Raw genomic sequence first — 19,455 nt, 5'->3', positions numbered from 1 at the left:
TGCTGTCTGGACAGTTGTACCACCATCATGTACCATGTCCGTGGGAGGGACAGAAGAGGAGGAGAGGGACGAAGCTCTGCCCTCGGGAGGCAGGACACAGCCACTGGAGTTAGCTTGGCTGGGACGTCCAAGCCAACGTTGCAGACTCAGGACAGTTATTGTCACAGCGAGCAGCCCTGGGCAGGGTTGGCATCGTGCTGCTGGGAGGGGGCGAGCATGTCCCCATCCGCTGCATCGCTTCCCTCTTTGCATCTAGCACGATGATTCCCTAGATACCCAGCGATGTTCCAGCTCCTCCTGTTTGGATAAAATATCTGTAATTACACGCATGCCTAATTTGAATTATTTCCACAGTGCAATCCTAGTGCTTTGGACCCTACCGAGCAACTTGGCAGGAGACTCCCTTGTCAACAGGGAGAAGTCAGGCGGTGGCACTTCTGCTCCGGGGTGGGTGACCAGCATGGCCATCGGGTGACCACCATGGGGTGCTAACAGCTCATTCCAGCACCCAGAGAGGGTCTGCCCTGGGGTCCGGCATGTTCCCGAATGTACTTTAGATGTCTGATCCCATAAAGGGGAATAGGGAGGGGGATTTCTACATCTGCTCTTAGACCTGCCATGGTCATCTCCACTCTGAACCTGGGAAGGTGCGAGAAGTTAATTGATGTGCCTACGGCCTCGTTCGTAGCCGCAGAGATGACGGATGTTTTCCCAAAAGCAACGCTGCCATCAGAAATTGTGGGGCTGGTGGAGAAGGTACTGAGTGAGTTTCTTTGGCCCATGCTGGGTGAGACGTCAAATTCGATTCTCGTCACGGTCCCTTCTGGCCCTGCAGTCGATGGGCTCAGAAGTGGGGTTGGCTGGGGAACAAGAACTGTTTCGTCAAATGTTCAAGGTTTTAAAACTTGGTTTTCTTCCAGCACACAACCAAAGTGAGTCCTTTTGAAAGTTTTCCATGGCGAGCCACCCCCGACACGAGCGTGTCCCAAAGAGCTGGGGGCTGCAGGCAGGAGAAACCTCCCTACCGCGGGCAGGGCGTTTGGGGGGGGGGGGGGCAGGCTGCTTCCCAGCAGGTCGGCATGTCGCAGCGACGAGTGCGTCCAGCCCCCAGACCCCCCGTTCCCCTCCTGCTGCCTGCCCCGTGCACCCCAGCCCGCTGCTGCGGCGGGTCCCTGCCTGCCCGCTGCCTGCGCTGTCAGGCAGCATTGTCTCCGCATGGCGGGTTTCTTTCTGTGCGGGAAGGGTTGTGCATCCCCTCTTAGCTGTGCTCAGCAGCCTTTCGCTGTCACATTGCGTTATTTGCTCGACGAGAAGTGACTGATGAACCTTCCCCCCCCCCCCGCCTTCCCCTGCCTGCAAAATTCCCGGTAGCTGCCTGGCATCGCCGGGGCGCAGGAGGGGGACGGTGGGCGAAGGGACCCCAGACCTCAGCACCCATCGCTGCCCCCCTGCCCGCCAGCGTCTGCGGAGGCAGTCCGGGTGTCTCAGGGCTTGGGGAGGGATATGATTTGGGGATTGGGAAGTGACATCTCGGCTGGGTTTCAGAGGCGCGTCCTGATCCCCTCCTGGGGACGTGGGGTGGGCAGCTCCCCACCCAGGCTGCTGGTTTTGGGGGCGAGGGTCTGGGCAGGGCTGAGCCCCTCATCTGGGGCACGGCAGCCCCCCCCCCCCCCCCATTTCCCCCAACTCTTAATTCGTTCTCCATTATTTTTGTCTCCCCCTCCTCCCCCTCTCCGTCTCAGCTGCCTGATGAATGAAGGATGGGTTTTTAAGCCTTTTTTACCCCCAAGGCCCGCAGCGCTGGCTTGGCTGCTATCGCTGGGATAAATGCAGGCTTTTCGGCCTGGAGCAGCATCCGGCAGAGCCGCGCCGCCCCCCTCCCCGCACCGGGTTATCAATCCCCGCTCAGCATCGCCAGCGCCGGGCTGGGTCCTCTCCACTGGGAGCCCTTTTCCTCCCCTCTGGCCACAAGAAAGACCAGTGTGGCTTAATTCTGCACAGTATCAACACCAAACAGACTCAGCCCAATGCTACTGGCTTCTCTTAATTCGTCTTTCTATTCCTCGTTTGTCATGAATTTTTAAAAAGTTTCCATGTCTCTCCACGCATCCGTCTTATCCGCCGGGTTTCGGCGGGTTTGCCGGTGCCCCCGTGCCTGCCTGGGCTCTGCATCCCCCTCCTCGCCCTCCCGGAGAAAACAAAGGAGATGGAAAGTCAGCTCGGAAAGTTTTGATGGCTTGAGAAATAAAATTTCCTGCAGCTCGGCGGAGGAAAGGGCCCGTGCGGTTATCAGGCCCACGCCGCTCGGTCCTGGCACGGCTCGGTGGCACGGTGCTATCCCTCGCACCGGCAGCAGCCGCTCCTCCCGCCAGCATCGCTCAGACATGAAAATACAGATGGTGCTACGTGCAGGGCAGAGACGGAGCCGTGGGGTGGCAGGAGACTTTGGGAAGGCAGAACAAAATTATCTGAGCCCTCAACAGACTTAAAAAAAAAACCAACCCAAATGCGTTTCTTTGTTGTTTTGCTCTAGGTGAAAATGCAGCCTCCATCCATGACTGGGAACTGGAAGCTGCTTCTCCCTCCCGGCCCTGTCCAGAGAGCAGAGAAATTAAGGCAGGATAGAGAAAAATTGAGATTCCGAGATGGAAAACACAGATAGAGCCTGTGAACGCAGCCAAGCCGGGGTTGTTCAGAGCTGGCGTTTGGGTTTGAATCCAAACACAGATAAGCTGGGAGCCTCCCTCCACCCGCCCCCGACCTCAGCCTTGCTCCGCTTCCAGCAGCACGCAGCGTCCCCAGGCCTGCGGGGAGCTCGGCGGCCGCTGCACCCATCCCCGGGGGGGGGGGTCCTGCTCCCGGCCGGGCTGAGCCTGGCTCCGCAGCCCCAGGGGTTCGTGTCTGCAGAGGGTGGCAGCGGCGATGCCGCAGTCCCACACGTGTCACAACTGAGCTGGAGCCCGTCCTCGGCAGCTCCCGGCCCCGTCCTGATGTGCAGCAGCCCCGGGGGGGGTCGTCTCCCCCGTCCTGGCCAAAAGGAGCCAGCAGACCTTTGCAGCGAGCCCTGTTTGGGGCTGGATAGGTGTTTCTTGGCCATCCAAGCAGAACCTTTGTTTTTAAGCCCTCAATCAAATGCTCATGGACAGCCAGCCTGCGTGGCACTCGGATTATTATCCCCTTGGAGGAATAAAAGTGCAGCATGGAGGCTTCTGGGATTCAAACCGATGGTTCCAGGGCTCCAGATATTTCAGTGCTGATGCTTAAAACCAGGAAGGCATTCCCTCCAGCAAGACAGCCACTACATCATACGGAGAACGCGCTATGAAATAATGATGTACAACTGGCCTTGAGGCGCTCTTTGCAGCTTGATTGGCCTCAATGGCAGAAGAATAACCGAGAGTTTATTGCTTCTCTTCTAGTGATCTTTACTCTCAGCTGTTTTCTCGGGGAGGCCTGGGTCCCCATACCTCATCCGGAGAGCCATGGGTGGCTGGTGAGGTGCTGGGTGCAGCCGGTTCCCGGGATGGGGCTCTGCAGGGTGGATCCCTGCGGGAAAATCCCCCCGACCTCTGCCCAGGGCAGGTGATGACCTGGACACGTCTTGGACCCCTTCTCCCCCCACTCCTGTGGGTACAGCGAGCTCCTGGAGCAGCACCCAGCACCCTTGGCCTCAGCACCCACCCACACCGAACAGAGAGCACCCAGCTGCTCGCCCCTTCGCACCGCATCCCCTTCACCAGCACCCAAACCGCCCGGCGTGCCCGCGCCTCGGTGCTGCAGCTGGGCAAAGCCCTGCGACTGCGGCGATGCCCGAGGGCCGATTTCTGCCCTCTGAAATCCCTGCTGCCTGGGCGGGAAAAGGGGGCAAAGAGCATTTTCACGCAGAAAGTTGTCAGCGATCCCCAGCTCCTGGTGCCATTTGCAGAGGGCAAAGGTTAGATGGTTGCGGGTGATTTTTTTTTTTCTCCCCTTTTCTTTTGAGGAGCTGTGCTGCAAATAGCCTGATTTCTAAGATTTCTCTATCATTAAAATGTAAATGAAAACAGACACGAAAACAATCTGAATTTCCAGCCGAGTTGCTCTTGCTTAATATTCTACCCCGAAGGGGGATGTGCGGAAGCAACAACATTTCAAAGGGAATCATTAAAGAAGGCAGGCTCAAACTGCGTTCTCATCAGATACCGTGGCAGAGCCGAGCACTCGGGGTCTTGCCCATCTCGCCGCTGCTGGAAAGGACGAGCGGGAAACAGCTTTGGAAAAAAGAAACGGCCAAGCCAGGGCGAGGAGGACCCGCACGCCGAGCCGGGGCTGTGCTGGAGCGTGCGGCCGCCTGCCTGGCCGGGCAGGGTCGTGTCCCGGCACGGTTCAGCTCCGGCTGCGGGCAGGCAGGCAGCGCGTGGGGCCGCGGGTGCTCCGGGCGCACGTGTGCGGGTACGCAGCTGCAGTGTGATGTGTGCGAGCCTGTGCAATCGAGCTGGGACGATGCCCGGGTTTTAATGCATCCTGAGATTTTAGAAATGCCCTGGAAGGGCAAGCGGGGTTTTGCCATGCGTCCTGACACGTTAGCGGTGCGGGCAGGGGGAAGACCCCGACGCTTCCCAAACCTGCCTGCAGGTCCCTTCTGCCCCGAGCTCTCAGCATCGGCGCTGCTTTGTTCTGTTTCGAGCAGGAGGCCGAGGTGGCTGTATTTATACCATCAACGTAATGCATTTAAAATTAAGTACGAAACATCAGGGAGTGAGAATAGCCTGAAAAATAGTGTGAATCTTGCTCCAGCCATGCATCAGAGCACCTGGGGCAGGGAAAGGGCTGAGCCGTTTGGGTTGGATCCTGAACACGGTACTTGCTGCCCCAATAAGCTGAAATGTCAGCAGCGCTCTGGCTTGGCTGGCACGGAACGGCTCGGAGTGCTCTTGGGTTTATATTTAGCTTTCGCAGAGGTCACCGGCAAGCGGATGCTGCTGGAAAAGGAGGGATGCACCAAGGCGCGGGGCCACGCACGAGCCCCCAGGCCCTGCAGCGGCTCTCAGGTGCGGGAAAAGGAAGCCTGGCTGGGCAAGGAGCAGTGCTCTGCTAAAAGGCAGGAGCAGCAAAGGCATCCCGCGCTCAGAGCTCTCGCCAGGCCTGTCTGGGTATCCCTTGGGCGATGCTCACCAGGCAGGGGCAGGGCAGGTCCCCTCCGACCCCTGCCCTGGACCCGGACCCCCTCCCTTTCCCCAATTCCCCCCCCATCCGTGCTTCCCAGCCGTCCGGAGGGGGCTGCAGGATCCGAGTCGCTCCGTGCTAGATAAGGGGCCGCACAGAAAAGGCTCTCAGCCGCCCGGCTCGGATGCCCACAGGCAGGACGGCTCAGCCCTGCCCAGGGCGCAGCGAGGACGGAGCCCCTCTGCTCCCCACCGCCCTCCCGGACCTCCCAGGCAGCAGCCGCAGGTGCTCCCAGCACGGCAGCACATATGGATCCTATAAGGGCTGAGATCATCTCTCCAGGCAGCCTCGCTCCTCTGTGCACCGGGCAGCGGTGGGGAGGGACAGTGGCAGTGGGACCCCCGGGCTGCCCGGGGGGTGCGGAGCCCCTCGCTGTGCTGGGTGCTGCCTGGGTGCAGTGTTTGGGGCAAGGGGAGCAGCCCCAGCTGGGCTCACCCTGCCCCCCCGAGAGCAAAGGAAAACCCCTTTCCCGCTGTAAACTGAACATGTGAGATCTGGAAGTCTCCGAGACACAATAAACAGGGGATCCCAGCATGCTTTAAGTGTGTCCCAGTCTGGATCTCTGGATGTTAATGGCCTGAGATGATTAATTTTCTTTTGTACTTTCATGGCATCAGTTATCACATCATTTTATTTTATTTTTAAAGACTATTTTTTTAAGCCCACAAAATACTGGAAAGAGTTAGAATGGATTCAAATTACAAGGTAAAATATTTCCCTCCAAAGCTACATAAAGACTTGATTTTTTTTTTTTTAATGCTATTATTTTAACTTTCAAAGAAAGGCGGTGTTTGCCAAATCTCGCTTTGCGCAGTAAAAGCAGTCCAGTGTTACAGGGATTTAATATAATAATAACAATAAACTTCCAGAGGAGACCTTAAAAACAAAGGGCCCTGTCTGCCACGCACGGAAATTCAAGCTCCCGTGCCCCGAGGTCCGCAGCTCGTTTTCCCCCATGTGCCGGGGAGGCGATCACGTGCGGCCCCCAGCCCCGACGTGGCTCCCCGCTTCTGTCCTGACCCAGACCCCGCTGGCGATGCTCACTCTTCCCACCGACCTGGGCAGGTTTTGAAGCCAGAGCATCTCCTCCGAGCTCCCGAGAGCCGCGTTAGCCACCTGTGAGCTGAGGATCCAGCCCCTTACTTACCGAGGATTGGAAATCCCTGAGGATGGAGACATCCCCAGCGTGGTCCTCAGGCGCATCCCTGTCCCCAGCCCCGACCCGGCGCCTGCCCGTTGCACCCATCCTGCGCAGGGCCGGATCTGCACCGCGGAGGGAGCTGAGCGCTGGTGCAGAGGGCGGTTGCAGGGTTACAGTCTCCCCAGGTGCGAGTGCCCGGGGGCAGAGCGGGGTCCCGGCTCCCCCCAAGCTGGCCCGGCTCAGCCTTGCAGCTTTTTCTGTCTTTATTGTTTTTTTTCCCCTGCAGTTGGTCGGGTTTTTAATTAATTCCCAAATCTCATTTGGGCACCGGAGCTGGGGGTGGAAAAAACTCTGTCTGAAGTTGATTTTGCAAATCAGCACTGGCCATCTCAAAGCAGCTCTCGGGGCATAAGCATCGGGGTCCCAATAACCGAGGAGGAAGCCTCTTGCTTGCGGAGCAGATCCGCCACTTTGATGTGCTCCCGCAGTTATTCTTTCATTTCTTGAGCAAATAATCTGGATTTTCTCAATATTTACCTTGGAAATAATTATTTGTGTAAAGCATTCAACCAAGATAAACAGAGAATCGCTCGGTCTCTCTGCGGGGCTGGGAGGTCTCATGTTCCCCTAAACCTGCCGGAGCGTGCGCTCGGCGGGCAGCAGCCGAGGTGGAAAACGGGCCTTAAAGCCGAGCACGTGCACGTCCTACGGAACCGGTCGAGGGCTGGGGACAAACCTCCTCGTAGCCCCGGCTGCAGGGCACGCGTAAGGATAGAAAAATGCAGCCGCTCTGCCCGTCACGAATTGCTAACCCAGCCCCCGGGTCTGTGAAAGGGGCTGTTGCATCCCTGAATTCCCACAGATTCAGAGGCTGCGAAGGAGAAGCAGGAAGGGGGGGAAAAAAGGTGAAGGAAGGTTCAAAGCCCTGCTACAGCTTCGGGTTTTCATCTCTAGTTAATCTCTGCAGGGCCTGAGGCAAAGTCACCTTTGGGTCAATACTCAGGTGTTTTTATCTGCCATCCCCATCTGCCCAGAGCTGCCTCCCCACCCCTCCCCATCCCTGCCCACCCTTCCCCTCCCCTCCCCATCCCTCCCCACCCCACCCCTCCCCATCCCTGCCCATCCCTCCCCTCCCCATCCCTGCCCATCCCTCCCCTCCCCATCCCTCCCCACCCTTCCCCTCCCCATCCCTGCCCATCCCTCCCCTCCCCATCCCTGCCCATCCCTCCCCTCCCCATCCCTCCCCATCCCTCCCCACCCCATCCCTGCCCATCCCTCCCCACCCCATCCCTCCGGATTAGTGGGGGCCACAGGGCAGGGTGGTCGGCACCCCAGGAATTGGGGGCGGAGGGTAAATCCTGCACCCGTGCTGCACCCCAGCGCCAGCTCCCCAGCACCCACCACCCCACGGCCGCAGGGAGAGGGGAGGAGCGTCACACTTCAGTTTTTAAAAGCAAAAAGGCTTCTAAGTTGAGCATGAATTAACTGCTGGTGCTGGTACAGCGTGTCGGCGGCCAGCGCGTGCGCAGGGACGCGGGGATGGGAGGAGGGTGCCAGGACTCGCGCCCTCGACGGGCTGCTCGTCCTGCGGCGAGCACGGGGTGGCCGCTCCCAGCGTGTACCCGCTGCACGCCCGGCAGGCTTGTGAAGGGAAATAAAGGAACAAATCCACCCGGGGCTCAGCTCTTCCACCTCCAAAGCTTTTATTAAGGTGTGCAACACGCCCACGATCACACGTCTGGGATAGGACACAGGCAGCAGGCGCAGGACGCGAGCGAGCAAGAGGGCGGCGAGGCAGCGCGAGCCTTGCAGGGACGCTGCCAGGCTCCTCCGGCCGCCAGCGCCGGTGCAGAGGCCGGCACAGGTCGCTTTGAGCCCAGAGTACCCTTCACCACCGAAACGTCCTTTTCAGAAGCAGAGTTTCGCGGGTCTCCTCACTTGACCGACGAGCGGCAGCAGCCCGGGGCGGGATGGGAGGAGGTTCGGTGCGGCCCCTGGCCCCGCAGTCGCCGGTGGGCTCGGCCGTGGTTAGTTATTTGCAGCGCGGTAACTTCTAGCGGTCGGTGGAAGCCGGGATCTGCCCAGGCTGCGGGGCTGTGCCAGCCGGCCGGGCACCGCACCCCGCGGGGCACCAGAGCGGGGTCCCAGCAGAGTCGCGGGCGCCTCTCAGCTCCGCTCCTCCGACGGCAGGGAGAGGTTTGGCTGGGGGCACGCAGCCGCTCTGAAATCTCTTATCACCCGCCTTTTGCAGACAAGAAACGAAATTAGTGCCTGGCTTCACACAGCGACTCCGGGCAGGACGGGGAGCGGGTCCCCTCCCGGCTGAGCCCGTGGCCTGCAGCGAAACCGCCCCGCTGCTGCTCCTTCCACATCAGCAACTCAAACAGAATACACGGCATATTAACACTTAGTAAAACACAGCAAACACACACAGCATCTCCTTTTTAATCTCTATTTAAGAAGACTGTTCTTTGTCCTCTGTATGCAGTCCTCACCGGATAAAATGTAGATTAGAAAAAAATACTCTCTTTGCTTTCAAATGATAAATTAATATAAACAGCAACAGCACAAGTTTGCAAGCAGCTTCCTGATCATGCACCGTGTTAAAGCATCTCCTGCGACAGACAGCTGTGCATATATACACACTGGCTGTAAGGAAAAATCTAAATTAACTCTTCACTAATACTGAATCTAAAAAAAATATATTGGATTTTAATAAGTTGTCACTTAAATTTACTTTTAAGCATTCTGAGGTCACTTTTCAGAATGGGTTTGGTTTTTTTTCCTCTCTCTCTGTCTCTCTGCATGAGTTTAGATCTTATCTGCAAAGCTTTTCTGTGCTTCGTTAGCCGGTGCACCAGAGGAACAGCTCAGGACACCTTGCTCGCACTGAAAGCACGAGCACTGTTTAACGGTGGCTGGGTTGTTTCCGTACGGGCGCGCACCGGCGCGGGTGCGATGCGGGGGATGTAGTGAGCTCATGCTTGTGTCAGAGCACGCGCTGAAGTGCTTTGCCCAGGTACGTTTAAAAGCTTCGCTGCCCCGAGGCTCTCGCTGCCAGGCGGGAGAGCTCACCGCAGGGCCCGTCCCGGCACGCGCGGCTCAGCTGGGCTCGCACAAAGGACCATAAATTAGATCTAAAAGATGAGCCTCGTCACCCCAGGCTCAGCAAACCCCAAGGCCCCGAGGTCTACCCAGCCCGACGCCGCGCGGTCCCCAGACTGGTGGGACACGGTGCAGAAGAAAATTAATTCCCATGCAGAGGGAAAATTGAGATGAATGCTTCGGGGACTCTCAGCTACGCTGGAGAGAGATGAGAAGGGCAAGGTGGCACCCGGGTGCCCAGCGAGCGCCCCGCACCGGTGTGCGGCACAGAGACGAGGCCGGACAGCCCTGCGCCGGCCGGGAGGGCGAGAGCTGGGACGGGGCAGCACCGGCGGCACCTCAGGGGCTGGAGGCAGCCGTGCCGGCGGGGCACACCGGGCCATGCTGCATGCAGCGGATGAGCTCCTTGCGGTTATCCAGGATGGTGTCAAAACTCTCCTGCAGCCGGTTCTGCTGGTCCACGACTTTCTGCTGGAGGCCGTGGATCCAGCGCAGCAGGGCCAGGCGCCGGTACATCACCAGCTGGATGTGGTGCTTCTCCTTCTCCCGCTCCTTGAAGCGCTCCTTGTCCTGGAGGTGCTGCACAGCCTCTGCCAGCGCTGGGAAGAGGGTCCCCAGCTCGGGCTCAGCCACCCCCGGCTGGGGTGGGCTCCTGGGGAGGGGGGCAGCGGCGGGAGGGTCCCAGGTGCTCCCGCAGGTGCTGTCAGGGCTGTCGATGCTGAGGGAGCTGCTGGCGTAGCCGTTGTCCTCCGCGGGGGAGCTCAGGGGCTTGCCACATCCCCCGGCCGGCTCCTCGGCGGCAGCGTTTTGGCCCCCCGCCCCGCCGACCTCCGCTCCCTCGGGGGGGCTGCGCACCCCCGGCTCGGGGAGACGCGGCCGCGCGGCGCCCGGGCTTGGGGCGGCGTCCCTAAGCTGGCCCTGGACCATCTGTCTCTGCATTAATAACAGCAGATTATCGGACGGATTTGTCGTGTTTTCACTCTGGCTGGACCCCTCCTCCGGCGGGGACCCCGGCGCTGGCCGGCTCCAGTTCTCATTGCTGTCGCACACCTCTCCCACAAAGTTGGAGTTGGAGTCCTGCCCGCACCCGGCCCCCGGGTGGGCTGTGCCCAGCGCCGGGCCCCCCCGGCCCTGCCGGAACAGGGCGTTCGCCGGGGCGCCGGGCGGGCAGACGGCAAACATCTCGCCGGTCTCCTGCCTGCAAGAGAGAGGCAGAGCTGTAACGCGGGGTACACAGGCTGGCACAACCAGAACTCTGATCAGCTACGGGGAGATAAAATATTCTCTTACTTTATTTGCCTCTCTAAAGCTACTGAACCCCAGTCACGGGATCATCCTTTCCTGGCGTTTGGGCGCTGCGCTCAGCGTGCCCCCGGCAACATCGACCAGGGGCAACTTCTCAGCTGATGCAGAAGCTGGGGGCAGGCACCTCGTCTCTCCTCCCTGTGAGCTCCAGCCCAAAGCCACGTTTCCGCGGCTCCCCTGCGGTGACTGTCGGAGGGCATCGCAGGGCGCAGGCACGCAGCCGGCACGCTCTGCTCCAGCAGCGTTTGAGCTTGCGGTAGATGCAATTACTTCAGTGCTGGTAGAGGTTTGCTTGGAGGGAGCTGCTTTTCCAACAGCAATAAAATTTACTTAAGCAGGTGAAACTGCCTGGGGTCCTCGATACAAACTCTGCCGTCTCTGGGCTGGGCCGTGGGTCAGGTCTGGTCTCTGTCAGTGCCCAAACCAGTATCCCCACTGGGCTGCTCCCTTCTCTGCAGGACTGGGCGCAGATGGGACCGGAAAAGGAAAGGTTAACCCAGCATTTCTTGCCAGCTGTGAGAGCCGAACTCTGAGCTGTCTCCCAGCAAGGACACGCTCACAGGAATCACATGAAGGAAAACCCATCGAGTGTCCCGGTTTCACCCCTGGAAAGCAGCACAGAGGCAGGGTGGGTCCTGTGGGGCACCGGCTGCAGCAGCAGCAGCAACGAAGAGCCGCGAAGACGCGCCGTGGGGCGCGCGGTACAACCCCTGTCCTGCCGCCTCGGCTGCGCGCCCCACGGCTGCGCGCCCCACGGCTGGTTATGCCCCACGGCTGGTTATGCCCCGCAGTGCGCACGATGCCCGGCGCAGGGGTGGGAGAGCTCAGACCTAGAAATGCTGGTGGCCAGGGCAAGGATGGCACCAGGGAGAGGAGGGCGAGGGCCTGCGCCTGGCCGGGGACTCCCGAAGACCTGGCCCCGCAGCCCCCGCAGCCCCCTCAGCCCCCGCACCCTGCCACCGGCACGCAGCCATTTGCGCTGGGTGACACCGCCATAAAACTGCTCCGCCCCGCGCAAGCGTGGGGCTGCGTGGATGTGCCGTGGGAGGATGCGTGCCCACGGGCCGCGGGGCTCAGCCCCCGGGGAGGGAGGGCGAGCCGAGGAGCATCCCGGCACTGCCGAGCCCCCCCCCCCCATCGGCTGGGGGGCAGCGGGGAGAAGGGCGGTGGGTCCCTCTGCCCGCACCCCCCCCCCCCCCCCACGCCCGGCCGAGCCGCAGCCGCGCTGCGCCGGGAAACCGCGGGGAGGGGGGGACCCGGCACCGGGAGGGGAGGAGGGGGGGGCTGCGACCCCCGAGCCCGGCCCGGCCCCGCCCGCCCCGCTCCCACCCGCCCGGCCCCAGCACTCACCGCCGCCCCGGGCTCGGTGCGCTGCCGCCGCCGCCGCCGCGGGTGGGAGCGGAAGCGGCCCCGCGTGGGGAGGTGTCACGGCCGCACTTCCGAGGGCGCCCGCGGCCCCCGCTCCTCCCCCCCCCGGACCCCGCTTCCCCCCGTGGCCGGGGCTGAGCGACCGCTGTGGGGACCGGCCCGCCGCGCCCGCCTGCGCACACGCGTGTGTCCGTGTGTCTGTACGTGCCGTGCGTCTATGTGCATCCATAGCATCCCACGGGAAATTCCTCTCCTGTCTGCCTGGCCTGGCGGGGAAAAGGGAAAATTCCCACCCGTGTCAGCCCGGCCGGGGAGAAGGGTCGGAGAGGGGACAGGGGGCCGTGGGCTGGAGCCCCCCGTCACCCACAGCCCCAGCGTGGGGTGGGAACGGGGCCGTGCGCAGGGCTGGGTGCGTGGGGGTGCATCCCACCACGGGTTTCGGACACACCGACTCCTTCCCAGCCCTTCCCCGTGGGTCCCGTGAGCATCAGCAGGTCCCCGCGGGGACGAGGGGCACGGCGGGACCCACGCTCTCAATGGGGCCTTTATTCCCCTCGCCCGGAGCCGGGGTGTCCGTCTGCTGGGAAAGGAAAAGGCTCCGCAACATCAAAGGGCTCCCACGAGCGCGGGGACAGCACGGGGGGGTCACATGAAGCACCATGAGCCTTTCGGGAGATAAAGAGGCTTTGTGGGGTCAGCGGGGGGTTGGGGGGCGGGTGAGGAGACGCACCGCACGCCTGGGGCCGGGAGCCAGGGTGGGGGCAGTGGGGGTGCCACAGACCCCCCCCGTTACCCACAGACCTGCCCCGAGTGGGGATGGTCTCATCTCCTGCTGGGTCTGCCCGACGTGGCCTTCACCGGCGTCCCGTGGTAGCTCTGGGACAGCAGCGCCATCAGCCACGGGCTCCACAGCCCAGGCCCACCCCGACCAAAGGGAGTCTCACCGGGGGCTCGGCACCTCCTGCCCGCCCCGAGGAGGAGGAAGGAGGGGATGAAGGGGCTTTCATGGCATCCGAAGATCCTCTCTGAAGCTCTGGACTGTGGGAGGTGGGACATGGGAGAGAAACGCCAAGAGCAGATGTTCCCCCATGACATTGCAAAAGTTCGGAGCTATGGAATAACACTAATAAGTGATAAATAAGTTCTTTTAACTTCCCGTCTGCCTGGCAGGCCCCTAGGCAGCCTCTCCCGCTCCGGGCTGCTCCAGCCTCAAAGACTTCAGCATCTCCATGGCGGAGACATCGGTGGGGCGGGACTGAGAGCTGTAACCGGGCTCTTGGGCTGGAGCACTCCTCCTAGGAAAGCCCGAGATTAAAGAAACGAAACCTTCCCGTCACACAGGAAAGGCAGAAACTGATTCAGAGGCGTCTGCGAACAGGCAGGAAAGAAAAAAACAGTTTGAGCAAACAATGGGCTGAGCCCCGCTCTGCTCTGCCTTGGCCGTTTGCTTGTTACTGCTGGTTTGTGTTTCACTCCCATTAGGGGCCTGAACTCAAAGCAAAGCAAAATATTTGTCACAGAGAGCAGGGAGGAAAGTCTCATCCATTCGGGGACCTTCTCCTCGGGTTTACTGAGCGGAGGCCCAGCGGAAACAGGCCGTTTTCATCAAAGGTTTGGGTACCACAGGCAGAAGGAAGCTGGAAGTTCAGCTGCAGTTTGGCTCGTGGGGCAGGAGCGGGGTTTGCTCCTGTCTCGGTTTTACTCTTCCCCACCCCAGGAATTCCTGCGGGGCCGGTGGGTGCGGACGTGCCCGAGCCTGCTGCAAACCTGCTGCGTGTTGGCTCCGGCTTCACCGGTGCTGGTGGGAACCTCCCCCCGTGGTTTGGGGGGTTCCTCTCCCAAATGCCGGCCGTGCCGTGAGCCGGGTCGGTGCCGGGTTTGTGGCAGGAGCCGGGAGCAGCGGTTGCAGGGGTCTGTCTCGCTGGGGCTGGTTCTGCACTGGGGCAGCTCGGGTTCAGCCCAGCACCCCCAGCCCCGGGATTATCCGTACCTGATGGACACCAGAGGGATTTGCTGCTTGCAATGAAAACAGCTCCGTTTCCCGGTGAGCCAGCCGTCCCCTCAGCCCCAGCTGCCCCTCGTCCCAAGGATGGTGTCAGCGGGGACGGCTATGGGGAACCCCGGCTCGGGGCACAGGAGAAAGGGGACACAGGGCCATGGGGAGGCTGGGCTGATCCCTTTGGGCAGGGGAAAGAGAAGGTTTGGAGGCGGAGGAGGCTTAGTGATGGATTTCAGAGTCGTCTTCCCCTCCCTTTCCCCCACTTTGTTCCAGAAATAAATTAAAAGCTCTCCCTCCAGGAAATTAAAAATCATTTAAGAAGACCGAGCACAGGACCTGATGCACTGGGTTTTCAGAGCTGGGTGTCCTGGGTGAGATAAGTGCAGTGCACCTCGGGGCTCAAGAGGAGAAGGGTGCTGGGGTGACCCCCCAGACCTGCTCCAGGAGGCGCTGGCACCAGATTCCTCACCCAAAGCAGGTCCCTGGGAGCCTGGATGCAACACCCTTCCCCTGGGCTCAGGCCCCCTTGCACCCAGGGGACTTCCATGACCTCGCACCAGCAGAGACCCGGCACTGCCGCAGGGAAACGCGGGAGAGGGGAGACCGGCACTGGCCATGGTGGAAATCATCCTTCAAAGCCAGGACCCGGCTCCCCGCTCCCCGCACTCGTCCCATGCGCAGGGCAGGCTGCCGCCTGCTTCTCATCTGCCGTGCGTCCCTCTAACCGATGCAACGTGCCACAGGCTTTGAACAAAATTGGTCCCAGAAGAAGCCCTCGCGCTCGGCCCCGTGCCTGCGTGACGTCAGTCCCGTGTCGTGGACGTGGTGGCGGGTGCCCGACCTCTCTGCCGGGAAGGAGGCACCAGGGAGCTGAGAGCCGCCCGGTGTGGGACGGGTTAGGGGTGCAGCGCCCGCAGGGGGACGGCCCCGCGCAAGGCTGTATCCAGCCCCGACAGCCGGGACCGGCACGGTGGAGGGAGGGGAAAGGGCAGGGACCCTGCGGCCTTGCCGGGGAGCTGCGGGGTGCAGGGGCAGGCGAATGCCAGCGTTGCTGCTCCCCAGGTTCTGCCTGCAGCCCCTCTGCCCAATGTGCACGTGCAATGCACGCCCACGCGCACCCACCGCATCCCGCATGCACTGCACGCCCACTGCACGCCCACACGCACGCACTGCACACCCACACGCACGCACTGCACACCCACACGCACACACTGCATACACTGCACGCCCACTGCACGCCCACACGCACGCACTGCACACACTGCACACCCACTGCACACCCACACGCACACACTGCATACACTGCACACCCACTGCACACCCACACGCACACACTGCACGCCCACACGCACACACTGCACACCCACACGCACGCACTGCACGCCCACTGCACGCCCACTGTGTGCACCCCAGCCCCTGGGCTGGAAGCGCAGGCAAGCCCTGGTGCGTGGGGAGGCTGCATGGAGGGGGAGGCCTGTGTGCTGGAGGCTGCAGTGCTAGAAGGAAACGAAACATGTTTTGTGGGAGATTTCCACACTCCTCCTCCCCCGGCTCCTATCGGTTCCCATCTCCCGCCCTGTCCCGCACGGGGCACCGGCCTGGCTGCGCGCACAGGGCCCCTCGCGTGGGTGACGGCCGTGGTGGGGCCGTGCTCGGCCGTGCAGCGATGCTGGGATGGGCCCGGCCGGGCGCCTTCGTGGCCGAGAGCGACCGGCTACCAGCCCACCCGGGACACAGGTCACCCAGGAGCCACTGTCCCACCAGCAGCTCAGCCTGGGACCCCGGTGCTGAGACGGGGAATCCGTCCCGAAAGAGTTAAGGGTTAAAAATTGAAAAAAAAAAAAAAAAAAAAAAAAGAATTACAAAAGAAAAAAGTGCCCTGAACCACATGCGACCTAACCTCCCCAGCAGCTCATCTGAGTTTAATAACGGAGGAGGGAAATCTCCCAAAAAGCTCTCAGAGAAATTAAAGTAAACAGCTTGCTGACCTCCAACCCCGCACTGCCCCGCCGCTGACTCGGCCCGGCTGCGGCGGCCACCGGTGCCTTGGCATTCGGTGTAATTGTAAACACATTCGGGTAAATACGAGGGGGGGGCGATGGGGGGTCCCGGGGGAGCCGGTGGCCAGGCAGGAGCAGCTCTCCCCACAACCGGCAGAAACCGGGGCCGAGCATCGGGTCGGCCGGGCAAAGACGTGGCCAGGGGGATGCTGTGGACCAACGGCTCAGGGCTGCGTGGCCATGCCGCATCCCCGGCAGCGAGGCGCTTTGCACGGCCGAGGCTTCGGGACCAACATTGCCAGTGGGGCCAGGAGCCACCGGGACCATCACACTGCCCTGTGACTTTTGGGGCTGCAAAACCTAACGTCAGGATGCTGGAAAGGGCTTGTCCTCTTAGCATCACAAAATTGAAAAAAAATGCTCTTATTTTCATAGATCCTGGTCATTTTCATAGGCTGAGGGAAAGAAAAGCATCCCCAGGCTGTACGAGTGCTGGCGCTCCTCTCCGGGGAGGGGCCGGCAAAGCCACCGGCCTCCGAGCGGGGAAGCAGGAGCTGAGCATCGCTGCCAGCCTGGCCCCATCCCTGGCCCCGCTTCATCCTCATCCTCATCCCAGTCTCCATGCCTGTCCCCAGCCCCGTCCCCATCCCCGTCCTGCGGTGCCCTCACACGCCGCATCCCATCGTCTGTGTTTCCCAAGGGGTTTTCTGGGGAAAACACTGCTCAAGGACAGCGGAAGGGGTCAGAGGGGGCTGGATCCGGGCAAACCCCGCACCCCTGCCCCGCAGCCCCAGCACCAGCTCCTGGGCTGGTCCCCCGCTGCCTGCCATCTACCTGTAAAACAAATCATATTTCGATCAGGCTCAAAGCAGCGACAGATGCACTGTATTTGGTGAAAAATGCCAGGAATCCACAGCCAGATTGGATTTCAGAGCAGCCATGAATCCCACGGAAGCCAGACCATTTCCATGGGACTGGAGGTCAGAGCCCGCTTCCCCCAGCAGCTCCCAGCCCTGAGGATCAGCCCTTGGGATGCGTCACGATACGGGGGAGAGGAGGAGGAGGAGGAGGAGGAGGAGGAAGGAGCTGCGGGGCCAGGGAGCCCAGCAGAGGTGTGAACCTCCCGCCGGAGGGACCAGCCATCGGCGATGGGGACCCAGCTCTGCCCCTGGGACATGCGGCCCCCTCAGCCGGTGGTGGGAGAGACCCCCCCCGGCCAAACCACCCGCGCCCAGGGAGAAGCTTCCTTCCTCTTTGCTTTCCTAACTCCCACAGCAGGGATTTATCTTGGTTCGGGAGATGGGCTCTGCCAAGAGAGCAAAGCTGGCGTCTCGCAGACGTTTCCTCTGGGGTTGATCTGCTGCTGAGCTACAGAAGGGGAATATTGATGCCGACTCCACCCCTTCCAGCAGACCAGGACCCAAAAATCACCATTTCCTCTCGGCCTGTGAATCACTAATAAACTCCAGACAGAAAGGTCTGATTAGGAAATTGTTTGGGAAATGGAGAGGAAGGGGGAGGGACCGGCACTCGCTGCCTCGGCCGGTGGCTCTGGGCGGCTTCGCCCCATGGTGTCACCCCCCTGCGCTGCGGGACGGGTCCCCGCGTCTGCGCTGGCCACGGGCTGCATCCCGAGCCCAGCCCCGGGGCTCTCCGAGTCTGGCTGCAAACAAAGTTCACCAGCGGATGGATTTGCCTGTCTGCACGGATTTGGGGATGAAAACCACTATTATGTTTAGATGTATATTCTTTTCTTTGATCGCTGTCCATCGGCTGTGCCGGAGCAGCGGCGCTAAATGAAATCTTTCCATCATTTGCTATTTGCGGCTGGGCACTCGCCAGCCTCCAAGCACGAGATCCTCGGCGGGAGCCCAAGCCCCGTGCGTCCCTGCGCTGTCTCCCGCCCGAGGCAGACCCGGCCGTCCGACTGCTCGCAGCCCGGGACACGGGGGTGCTCCGGGCAGGGGGCTCCCGGCTTGCAAATGGTATAATAAAGGCAGCAACGCCTGCGCGTTCCTGCTCAGCGCGTGGTTGGGAACGGCCGTGCTGCTGCCCTCACCAAAACCGAAACATTTCAAGCAAAACCAGCCCCTGCAGTAAGGCTCGCCGGAGGAAGGGCTGGTGTAATTAATTCGGGAGGGCTGGTGTAACGGGACCGACGCTGCCAAGGGTCCGCGCCAGCACTCGGGGCAGCACCGTCCTCGTCCCGTGCTGGTCCCCGAGCACCACGTCCTGCGGCGCAGACCTCTCGGCACCGATGGGACCATCCCCTCCCTCTCTGCAGAGCAAACGGTCACGGCAGCGCGGCTCCCTGCACCCCCCCAACTGCTGCACACTTGTCCTGAAACAGAACGGCTCCACATTTGGACCTCATAACACGGAAAACTTCAGGATTTTGAAATTTCAGTCTTGGACACAAATCTGATACATTCCATAAATGCTTTAATTTATCCCTTTGTCACAATATTCGATAAAAGGTTTCTTTTCAGCTGCCCTGCTTTGATTAATAACTGTAACAGATTCCAACCTGAAGGAACTGTCTTATATTGCATTTGTGGAAATTAAATGTTTGATTGCGCATAGTCGGGATTTTCTGATGTGGAAACTGCTCCACTGGAGAACTTTGAACACGCTGTAATCAAAAAACACTTTGGTGGGTTTTTTTTTTTCTTTTTCTCAGCTTCCCCCTCACCTGTAACAAGTCAAAACATCTGTTAAAATTCAATCAGAGCAAAACCGGCTGAAAAAATTAAAACTGGGGGCGTACAATTAAATGACTGTCCACGTTGCAGCCAGGTGGGACGGCGGCACGCGGGGTCTGCACGCAGGGTGTGGGTCTGGCCAGCACGGCCCGCGAGGGACCGGGGGAGCTTCCCACCGCCCCATCCCCTCCTGCCCCAGCACCCGCCGCCGCGCTCATCCCGGTGTTGCTGTGAGCCGCACGGTCCCACCGGCACCTGCCGTGCCGTTACCGGGGACGGTGCTGACGGCCGGTCGGAGGCAGCGGGGTGCCAGCCGGGGAGTCGCTCGGGGTGTGCGGGTGCTGGGTGGGCTGGGCTCCCCCCCTGCAGAAAAGGCCTTTGCGACAGAAGGCGCCTTTTGAACCGAAAAAGAGATTTTCCTTATGCTTGACATCCTCTACTTTTTAATAAAAATAGAAACACTGGAATTCCATGGTTGGGCTCGTTTTCCTTCCTCTTTCTTCCTTTTCCACGGCAGGGTGAGGAGTTTAAATTTCCCTAAACCGTGAGAAAAGGCAGAGGGATGAAAAGCGAGAGGGAAAACCAAAGTCCCGCGGGCGTTTGGGAACAGGAGCACTGTTCCGCAGGGAC

At 60.9% G+C, this 19,455-nt stretch overlaps 1 protein-coding gene across 1 annotated transcript; it reads right to left on the bottom strand.

The window, feature by feature from the left end:
* Positions 1 to 8,025: 8,025 nt before the first annotated feature.
* On the bottom strand, positions 8,026 to 12,213 carry C22H1orf216 (chromosome 22 C1orf216 homolog). Its single transcript, XM_075773864.1, has 2 exons — positions 12,107 to 12,213; positions 8,026 to 10,649 (listed from the first exon to the last, which is right to left on the bottom strand). Exon 2 carries the CDS (start codon positions 10,631 to 10,633, stop codon positions 9,791 to 9,793), a length of 843 nt encoding a protein of 280 aa, XP_075629979.1. The 5' UTR covers positions 10,634 to 10,649; positions 12,107 to 12,213; the 3' UTR covers positions 8,026 to 9,790.
* Between the last annotated feature and the right edge of the window lie 7,242 nt (positions 12,214 to 19,455).

This window comes from Balearica regulorum, chromosome 22, assembly GCF_011004875.1.
Source record: "Balearica regulorum gibbericeps isolate bBalReg1 chromosome 22, bBalReg1.pri, whole genome shotgun sequence".
In the NCBI taxonomy this organism is placed as follows: Eukaryota; Metazoa; Chordata; class Aves; order Gruiformes; family Gruidae; genus Balearica; species Balearica regulorum.
Note: the sequence above shows the minus strand (reverse complement) of the source record. Positions and strands in the feature narration are given on the sequence as shown.